Here is a 10,063-nt window from a genome sequence, read left to right on the forward strand (position 1 = left end):
GATGGTCCAAGAAGGACTAAAACCATGTGCGCAGCTTCAAACCACCCTAGTTATCCCCGAGGGAGGGTGACTCCAACCTCCGCCCGCCTCCCCTCCGCTAGCAGCCCTTTCCCTTTTTGGGGCTGGCTAGTCTCCGGCTTAAACACTCCTCAACTTTTCCAGAGTGTAACTGGGACAAGGCGAATTCTCAGCAACTCGCTCAGCAAATGCTTCTCGGCCGTCTGATTTTCTCGCGGGAATAGAGCTTGAGGTCTCGCGAGAGTGGCCTGGCCGCAGTGTCCCCTGGTTCAGAACCGAGCCGCCGCTTGCTCTTGCGGGCGCCGCCATCTTGGTTTAGCCGAGTCTGTTGCGGCGGAAGGAGCCGCGGCTCTGCGGGAGGGAGAGGCCGGCTCCGCGGGGCTCTCCTTGAGTCTCCATACAGTGGGCCGTTTCCGTGACCCGAAGAAGCGGCGAGATGGCGGTGGAGTCTCGCGTTACCCAGGAGGAGATCAAGAAAGAACCCGAAAAGCCCATCGACCGCGAGAAGGTGCAGGGCGGAGCTGATAGTGACGGGGGAGGCCACGGGAGGCGCAGGAGGACCCTTTCACACGTTACGCAGCCCGCGTTTGCAACTCCAGTGTACGCTCGGTAGCGAGGACTGGCTTCACATCCCTGCGTCCTTTGTTTCGAATCAGCCCTTGATGCTACTGAATGTATGTGGGCTGATTCCGTTGGAAAGCGTGGCGTGAGGAATGCGTGTTCCATCTGGTCCATCTGTGAATGGCTGCCCACAAATGCGAGTTCAGTGGTGGGCACGTCTGTGTGAAGCAGCAGCTCTGCACCTTCGCCAGTCCTTTTTACCTGAACGTACCGGTTTGTCTTTTTGTCGCATTCGCACATGTTTAGGGCTGTGTTTAAAAATCAAACACCAATACCTTTATCATTTATCAGTAAATGCTTGAAAAAAGGACGTAGTGGAGCTGAAAGATACTTCTTTAGTGGGGGGAGGCCCCCATGAAAGAGTTTACTGCAGTTTACTCCTTTGGGGGCAGGATTGCCTGCATAGGATAAGTGTGTCTAAGGGGCGCTGCCAGATTCAGTAGGTTAAAAACAAAGTTGAGGGGTTGGGTCCTGAGAGGGAGAAGAGTGGACCAGGCTCCTGAATAAAGAGGGGAGAGTTGCTTCACAAGTTGCAAGACTTATTCTGTATGAGAGACCTTTTAGTGTAAGAGAGAAAACTGCACTTTTTGGGATAGGAACATAGGAAGCTGCCATATACTGAGTCAGACTATTGGTCTATCAGGTTCAGTATTGTCTTCACAGACTTCTCCAGGATTGCAGGCAGGAATCTCCCAGATCCATGTTGAAGAAGCCAAGGAGGGAACTTGGGACCTTCTGCTCTTCCCAGAGCGGCTCCATCCTCTAAGGGGAATATCTTACAGTGCTCACACTTCTAGTCTCCCTTTCATATGCAACCAGGGTGGACCCTGCTTAGCTTAGGGGACAAGCTATACTTGCTACCACAAGACCAGCTCTTCTCCCTGACAGCCCTTGTGGTCTGACAGTCACAGTGTTTGTGACTGTCAGATATTTTTGTGACTGTCAGACTTTTTGCGGCGTAAACTGCTTTGAGAATTTTATTTGTCGAAAAGAATTACATAATACTGATATGACAGTTTGGCTGTGCCGCAATAATTGCATGAAAGTGACTGCCTTGAGGAAATCTGGCAATTCTGGGGGGAGAGGGACTCAGTAAGGATATGTGAAAACCTGCTGTAGACAGAAATATGGAAATAGAGGTAGGCAGCAACATTGGCATTCTATCCCAAGAAGAGTTTGGTTGGGCTGCTTGTCCCTCACCCAATGATCGAGTTGTTGTCCCTTTACCTTGCAGACCTGCCCCCTCTTGCTGAGGGTCTTCACCACCAACAATGGGCGCCATCATCGAATGGATGAGTTTGCCCGTGGAAATGTCCCCTCCAGTGAGTTGCAGATCTACACTTGGTGAGTGGCATTGATCCATATGTCTGTAGCTCAACCTCAGTGTTCGTCTTTGAGCACATCATGACTAGTATTGGCTGCGGTGTGATAACTGAAGTAGGGGTTTTTTGTTTTTAAAAAACAGAGGCTCTGTGTTTCTGATAACTAGAGGAAAGGTAGAAATCAACAGCGGACGCATTTGTGACATTTTATGATTCATATATGAAAGGCACTGAGCTTTTGTCCATTTGAAAAAGTGGCATTGCAAAGTAGAAAATGGTGTTATTTTCTTACACAACTGAAGGATACCAGCTTTGCATGCAGAAGGTCCCAGATTCAATCCCTAGCATCTACAGATAAGGCTGGGAATGATTAATTTGGAACCCTGAAGAGCTGCTTCCGGTCAGTGTAGATGGTATCAGGCTGCTTCCAATGTAATTGGCATGGTTCTAAAGGCTCACAGTTGCTCTAGAGAGGTGGCGGCAAACTGGTGGCTGCTCCAAGCCTAGTCCATCCCCATTCCTCATTTTCTCTCTCTCCTACCTGAGAGAAGTGCCAGCAAGCTGAGAGGGCAGCCTCATTGTAACTTGCAGGTTTTCCTTCCTCTGCTGTGTGTCTTTAAGGCTGTCCTTTTGACACCCTGCTTCCTGTGGTGCAATGATCAAAGTGTGTGGTCAGGGAGGGATCCCTAGTAGGGAAACTGAGAGGGTGCTGGGAGGGAAGCCTGAGAGTGCCACTGGTTTGTTTTATTTGTGAGATAGTGTTGTGGCGAGAAATGGACAGTGGCAGCGCGCGCTCTCTCTCTATGTAATATTTCTTGGTGACTGCTGTAATGAGTTCCATGTATGGTCTTGAGTTGAGACTGACTTGTGCTTCACTTGCTGCTCTGCTCTGCAATCTTCATTGCAAGGTGTACACAGTCAAAACGTGACTGAAGTTGCTGTAGTTGATCTTATTGATCTTGCTGCTAAGGGTGCTGCTGTGGCAGCTGTTGCAATGTTAGGAAGTAATGTTTTAAGAGTCATAATTGTGTGTGAGAGAGCAGCTTGTGCCAATGAAGTTGTTATAGCACAGTCACTGTGGCTGCAGGAGTGTAGGGAGGCTGGTGGCAGCCCATGTGTGGCGGTGGCCCCCTGGCCCCTGTCAGATGCAGGGGGCTGGCTAGCTGTGCCCTCACACCTAAGGTCAGACATGGGGGCGTGGTCTCCCTTCCAAACGGGGCTGCGTGGCCCAAAGCAGTACGGGCTGATCTTCCTCCTAAACAGGGCCACGCGGCCCCAATTGGGAGGGAGATCAATCGGCCCTGCTGCATTGGCAACAAGATCAGGAGCGACTCTCCTTGCCTTTAAGGCAGGGAGAGCCCGGCCGCACTGCCAATGCAGTGCGGGCCAATTTCAGTTCCGAACGGGGCCTGATTTTACTTGCTTTTGCAGTGTTTTTCAAGGCAAGGTTGCAAAATGTGTTGTATTTATTTATTTTTTATACCACCTTTCATTAAAATAATCTCAAGACGGTTTACAAAACATTTACAAAACAATATAAAACCATAAAAGTTACACAATAAGAATTAAAATGGAATATAAAAAAATGAATCTAATTAAAAGTTTAAAAAACATGTACAATATATCCATAAGATACAAAGCAGCAGCAAACAACACTCATTTAAAAGCCTGGGTAAAAAGCCAAGATATTACTTGCTTTCTAAAAATGTTGATGAAGACTGGGGAGCGGAGACCCACCAGGAGGGCATTCCAAAGTCTGCGGGCAATGACTGAGAAGGCCCTGTCCCGTGTACATGACCAGCGATCCTCCCTCATTGTTGGTACATAGAGCAGGGCCCCCTCTGATGACCTCATCGAGCAGGCAGTCCCTCAGGTATCCAGGGCCCAAACTGTTTAGGGCTTTAAAGGTCAAAACCAGCACTGCTGGTTTTTCAAAATGCATTGAAAATTGCAATGTAAAACTGTTTTGGCCATAGGGAACAATGGGGAAAACAATAATGCCCGATTGTTCCCCATGGGTAGCTCCTAGGGACATCAACATGGGTTGTGTGGTAGGGCCTGATGGGTGCTATCTACCACCCAACCCATGGGCAGAAATGGGCAAGCGGGTTATTTTTAAACAAATTTTTAAACTTTTCCCCAAACCCCCATAAGATTCTATGGGGTTTGGGGGAAAGGGTAAACATTTGTTTAAAATTGCCCACTTGCCGATTTCTTTTGTGGGTTGGGTGGTAAGTAGCACCCATCAGGCCCTACCATACAACCCACTTTGGTGTACTTAGGAGCTACCCGTGGGAAACAATGGGGTGTTGTTATTTCCCCCATTGTTCCCTATGGCTTGAACACTCAAGATTTTTCAAGTTTGTTCTGTCAAAGCTGGCTGTTTCGATGGAACAAACTTGAAACGTTCTGGCCATCTGCTTTTTGTTTTGAGCTTGAAACGAAATGTGAAATCCATTTCGTGCACCTCTGTAATTGGGACTGTTTCCAGGTTTTGTGCTCGGAGGGACTAAAGTCACATATTTAGTAAGCCACCTTGAATGTGGACTAATGATCAGGGTGGATTTGATTTAAATCAAACTGATTTAAATCACGATTTAAATCACTAGCAGGGTGGATAAAAATAAAAAAAATCTGATTTAAATAAAAAATCTGATTTAAATCAAAAAAATCGGATTTTTTTTATTTTTATCCACCCTGCTAGTGATTTAAATCGTGATTTAAATCAGTTTGATTTAAATCAAATCCACCCTGCTAATGATTACTTTTCTGAAATTTTGCTTGCCACATCTGGACCGATAATCTGAGAAACCTTGTTCCTTTCAGGTCTTTTGAAACAGCAAACAGACTTTCATCTCTTATTACTGTGTTCTGATTTCTACTCATTTATTTGATTTATGTACCACCCTTCCAAAAATGGCGGTACTTGTACTGCAATTGTGCAAACAGCAGCTTAGGAACAAGACATGATGATAAGAAGCAAATCCAAATGACAAATGTGATACAATGCAGATGTAGTTTGACACTTTCTTGTCACTCATGAAACCAACACTGGATGAACTGATGAAGACTACAAACCTTTGTGGAGTTTCTAATATGAGATGCGTTTATTGATATAAGACTTTTGTTCTGTTTCTTATTTTCCTTTGAGTCTGGGTTTAATACCATTATTTCAAAGTTACTACTCTGACCTATAATGCTGCTTGCTCTTACTTCTTCCAGGATGGATGCAACTCTAAAAGAACTGACTAGTTTAGTGAAAGAAGTCTATCCAGAAGCAAGAAAGAAGGGCACACACTTCAACTTCGCAATCGTTTTCACAGATCTCAAAAGGCCTGGTTACAGGTAATATAATCCATGGAGGCAGTTCATAGTAGCAAGAATTCAAAGCTGTATGTTAGCTCCTTGAAAGAACATGGGAAACTGCCCCTCACATCTTCAACCCATAAAAGCAAATGCTATATATCCTGTAACCTAGACTATATATGTTCACAGTTTGGAATAATTGGCAAGGGTTGAGTTCTGGTATATCTCCAGTTAGAAAGGGTCTTAAGCAGCAGGGCTGGGACATACATACTCCTAAATAAAGAGATTTAATTTGAGATATGTGCTCAAAGATACACAACTTCTAATTATATATATTGTGAACATGCTTATTATTAGCAACAGTATATGGTGATAAAGAGAACAGATTTGAGCAGCCCTATTACTATGCAAGTTTCTGTACATACAGGCACTGAGAGAGTGAGTATAAGGCCTTTACCTCTCTCAAAAAGTGCAAAGATCTAGAAGATAAATGAATAGAGAATTGTTGGTAGATTTGGGTGAGGAGGAGTCTGGAGGTAAATGCAAAGAGGGAGAGGCAGTAGAAAGTGAAACAAAAGCAAAGCTGAGAAAAATATTGAGGATAAAATTCTGATTGGATATTCCCTCCATGGATTTAAGATCTGCTGGGGGAATTGTAGAAGGGAATACCTATCATAGCAGCAGGCTATAAAAGAGAATCCCATTTGGGGATATTTCAATGCAGTTCTACCCATGGGCAAGATGTGTGCAAAATGCAAAACAGTGGAACAAAGAAATGCAAGGCCTACATTTATCTCTGAGTGGTGAAGAATATGTATTAAAGTTATATCCAACAAAATAATGCAGTTTTAATAGAAAGCAACGATTAAATCGAGTCTTTCCAACTAGTGATTTAAACTATGACAAACTGTGATATTTGCTGTGTTCAAACGAGATACAATTCTCATTTTGGCTTAGTATTGAATGCAAATAATACACACTTCCTTTCTTCCTACAGGGTGAAGGAGATCGGCAGTACAATGTCAGGCAGAAAAGGCACAGATGATTCCATGACTCTGCAGTCTCAAAAGTTCCAGATAGGAGACTACCTGGACATAGCAATTACTCCTCCAAATCGAGCACCACCTCCATCAGGCCGCATGAGACCTTACTAATATTTTGCTCTCTTCCCACAAGCACATCCTCTGTATGTTCACATGTTGCTTAGGAAAAGGCTTTGTGTGTGTGAAATGCAAAAATGGTGGAAAACTCAAGTCTTGGAAATAGTAAAATTATTTTAATTTGTTACTACATATATTTTAGAAGAGCTATCTCTAGCTGCTTGGCTAGTTTTTCTTTCCCTGATTACTCTGAATTTGAAATTGCCCTGTGCTTCCAAAGTGTAAGGAGTATGGCTAAAACACCACAAGTAGTAGATTTTTGAAACATTGTAACTGTTATAACGTATGTGTGGAGATTAAAATGGATGTATTTCTTAAATCAATTTTTGAGGTTTACTGGGAAAGAAACCAAAATATACATGAGGCAAGTACTTGCTTCAGTCAGTAGATCTGTACTGTGTACATGCAAGCAGAAGAGAATGTTGTCTGTTGCATCTGAAAAGTATCTCTACTATAGTGTGTTGGATGGTACTCCTATACTTGTGACTCTTGAAGTCATACTCTATAAAGCAGGCCAGGAGAAGAGCTGCATTTCTCCAGCTATGAAGTATTGGATGTGGATGCGTATGTGTGATATTCTAGAATTTAATAAGCATAACTTCTGTGGCAGATAAATGAATTCTGCTCAACAAATGCTTATCCATTGTCCAAAAAGCAATTAATTTCATTTCAGCTCTAGCTGCACTTAAAAAGGAAACTTACACATCACTTGTTGTGCCAGTTGTTTGAAAGCTATTCCAGTGTGCATCTGGTTTACATCAGCATTTTGTTTATGATGTTACAAACAAGAGCAAATTGTGGGGAGTATCTTGTTCCTACCCATTTCCTTAACTTCAAAAAGAAAAATCCAAGTTATTCACAGTGTAAAATGGTATGGGAGTTGTGTGAGGGGTGCTGCTGTCAGCACCTTTCTGCAGACCCTACTTATATATGTGCTTTGTTAGGATGAGAGACCACATCTTGCAAACAGAAGACTTTACAGCAGTTTGTCACACTAAGATGTAGTTGGCTAAATGCAGCTTATAAAAAACAGCACTGAGAGCTCTTGCCAATGTCTTTCATGACAGTGACACAGACAAACTGTCAGGAGCAAAGAGAAGTTGAAGTTTTACAGCAGCTCACTTGCCCTTAGCCCTTTTGTCTAGACATTACAGCAGATGAGGTAGGCTCAGAATGGGGCTTCCTCATATGTACTACATCCTGTAGAGTTGAAGAGATTCTGAATAGCTCACTGTGACTCAGAATGTGACAATCTTTGGACTGGTGCACTAATACAACATGAGAATTTTAAAGAAAAATAAGGAAACACCATTCAAATGAAGCAACAGCTCTTCCCTAACTGGATTGAGATAATGGGGTTCAGGAGAGTAGTCATCCCACAAATCTAATCAGGTCAATTAGGATTCTTTATGAGAAGGTATGTGATCATCTCATTTGGTGAGACTTACATGCTCCAGCATCCTCTTCCACCCTGGAGATTTGCTTCCCCCTCTAGGTATTCTGCACTGAAGGCGAAGGTGCACCATAGTTTGGGAACTTCAATGAGAGTGAATACTACAATCTGCCATAGCCTACTACAAAAAAGTGCAAGATGTAAAGCAGCTGCATGACAAGCAGAAGCTCAACAAGTAATCATTAAATGGTAGCAACCCTCAGACAATAGACTGATTTGATGTGTAGCCATGGCCTGTTTTCTTATCTTTGAAATGGGAGCTCCAACTGAGTTAAAGTCCCCTCAAGACTTCATGTTGCTAGCCTTTCAGCTTGTCCAGTAACTGTTTGTTCACAAAACCACACAAGATTCTTTCAGTTGACAACAACTTGCTGTGGGCATGGGGCTAGAAGGCAAGCAATTAGGACATGCTTAGCTGTACCCTTGGGCTCTTAATTTTCATTTTAATTAGCTTAAAAATATAACTGCAATACATACACATTAACCTATATACCATGATTAATACAGAAAAATACCTTCTATATTCAAAATCTTGTAGGAGTACATTAAAATATGTATACTGGATCCCATATAATTTTGGCAAGTTTTCAGGGAGGAAACACAACATATTGTATCCTCTGCTTCAATGGATCACATTTGTCTCCAGTCAAGGAAAAGCTTTTTTTATATCTTTCATGAAGATTATAAAGGGGATTAATATATAGAAATATGTTTTTTGCTTGCCATGACACAAGCATATGTACTCCTAATTTACTTATTTCAGCTACCATTCACATTTTAGACAACCTTTCAGTCCAAGTACAAAGTTTTCTCTATTTCATATCAATTCAGCTAACATTGCAGATCAGTTCTGTCAGCCTCAAAATATTGCCTAAAAATGCTGACAGTCTTACTGTGGGGTTGAGAGGGAAGTGCAATTAGTTACTAAGTATTTATTTTTACTTATTTCTCATTTAAACTGCCCAATATATATCCCCAGGTGGTTTACAGAACAAGTTTAGTATGGCAGAGTTAAAAATAAACCAATATAAAATTGAGCTGTCTTTTTTAAAAAAGGCATATTATATATGTAATCTTTCTCTAGAAAGGATTCCCCACCAAATATTTTAAAAAATACTTTGGGCAAATTACATCTCTAGCATGTATCATCATTATTTAAAATGTGATTAGTCAGTGCAGTGTCAGATACCACTGTTAGACTGTCTCAACTCTATTCTATATTGGTACAAATGGAGGCAGTTGGACTACATATGCAATTTTGTTCCAAGCTGACCTAACGTTTTTATCTAGATTGAAAATGTCCTAGTTATCAAAATGTGTAATCAACAACAGACATACTTGAGAAAGGAAGTTGTTCCAACTTTTCTTTGAAGATGCAAATTACGGCAGATTGACCAGTTATTCCGACAGGACATTCTGGGTATTTGCATTCCGTTCCAAACTTGGAACGGAACATTCTTTTTTCCGACTCAGGAACTGAGCACCACATCTTCCATCCGACGATCAACCAACTTTGAGTGCCTGTATCGGGTAAGGGAGATGGAATCCTGATGTACCTGGAAACAGCTAGGAGAGTTTATCCTCTCTCACTTCATCCAATCAGGTCTCCACAGTGCATGCCTAGTCAGTGTGCTCATCCAGCATTTGGTCCTGAATGGCAGTATTCTTCACCAGCAGTCCAAGTATTCTGCTGAGATTCGGTCCAGAAAGCAGAATAGCATGAATTTTTCTATGGCGCCTTCCCCTTACCTCACCAGTCCTTTCCTCACCACTATAACACCCCCATCTATGACCACTTCAGTCGGGGTGCTACCTTTCCCCAGAGGAATCATGTTGTTAATAGCTTCCAAAATATATTAAAAACCAGTTGGCCAATTGCCTACAACACTAGATGTCCAGTATCAGCCAGGATATATGCCCCTATCTTTCAGTTAGCCAGAGAAACAACCCACCATATACAAAATAAAAAATTTCCAATACTCATGACAACCTCTTTGGGTGTGTTTCTGCCATTAGAAAGCTGCTGGCAGAAATCTGTCACCTGTAAGAGATCTTGTTTTTATTTTCAGTCCACCAGAAGAGAGTTCTAGGAGCAGAGAGCAGGCTGTTCAGGCAAGCTCCTTGCCACTGTTGGCCAGAATGCCAGCCAACAGTGTATGCATATAGAGGAAAAGCAGCAGAGA

General features: G+C 42.6%; 1 protein-coding gene across 2 annotated transcripts; it reads left to right on the forward strand.

The window, feature by feature from the left end:
- The first annotated feature begins 289 nt into the window (after positions 1-289).
- Positions 290-6,750, forward strand: SAP18 (Sin3A associated protein 18). Of its 2 annotated transcripts, none has more exons than XM_053305564.1 (4): positions 290-526; positions 1,874-1,983; positions 5,184-5,306; positions 6,265-6,750. In XM_053305564.1, exons 1-4 carry the CDS (start codon positions 455-457, stop codon positions 6,419-6,421), a joined length of 462 nt encoding a protein of 153 aa, XP_053161539.1. In that variant the 5' UTR covers positions 290-454; the 3' UTR covers positions 6,422-6,750. The 2 variants fall into 2 exon arrangements, with proteins under 2 accessions (XP_053161539.1, XP_053161538.1); XM_053305563.1 differs by lacking the exon at positions 290-526 and adding an exon at positions 561-852.
- The last annotated feature ends 3,313 nt before the right edge of the window (positions 6,751-10,063 follow it).

This window comes from Hemicordylus capensis, chromosome 3 (assembly GCF_027244095.1).
Source record: "Hemicordylus capensis ecotype Gifberg chromosome 3, rHemCap1.1.pri, whole genome shotgun sequence".
NCBI lineage: Eukaryota > Metazoa > Chordata > Lepidosauria > Squamata > Cordylidae > Hemicordylus > Hemicordylus capensis.

What these genes read in the sequence shown, in the direction of transcription:
- SAP18 (XM_053305563.1), top strand. Translation starts at nt 760, where the DNA reads ATGGCTGCCCACAAATGCGAGTTCAGTGGTGGGCACGTCTGTGTGAAG. An exon ending in CTTTTTACCTGAACGTACCG is followed by an intron (nt 853 to 1,873) that starts GTTTGTCTTTTT and finishes TTTACCTTGCAG; the next exon opens with ACCTGCCCCCTCTTGCTGAG. An exon ending in GAGTTGCAGATCTACACTTG is followed by an intron (nt 1,984 to 5,183) that starts GTGAGTGGCATT and finishes TACTTCTTCCAG; the next exon opens with GATGGATGCAACTCTAAAAG.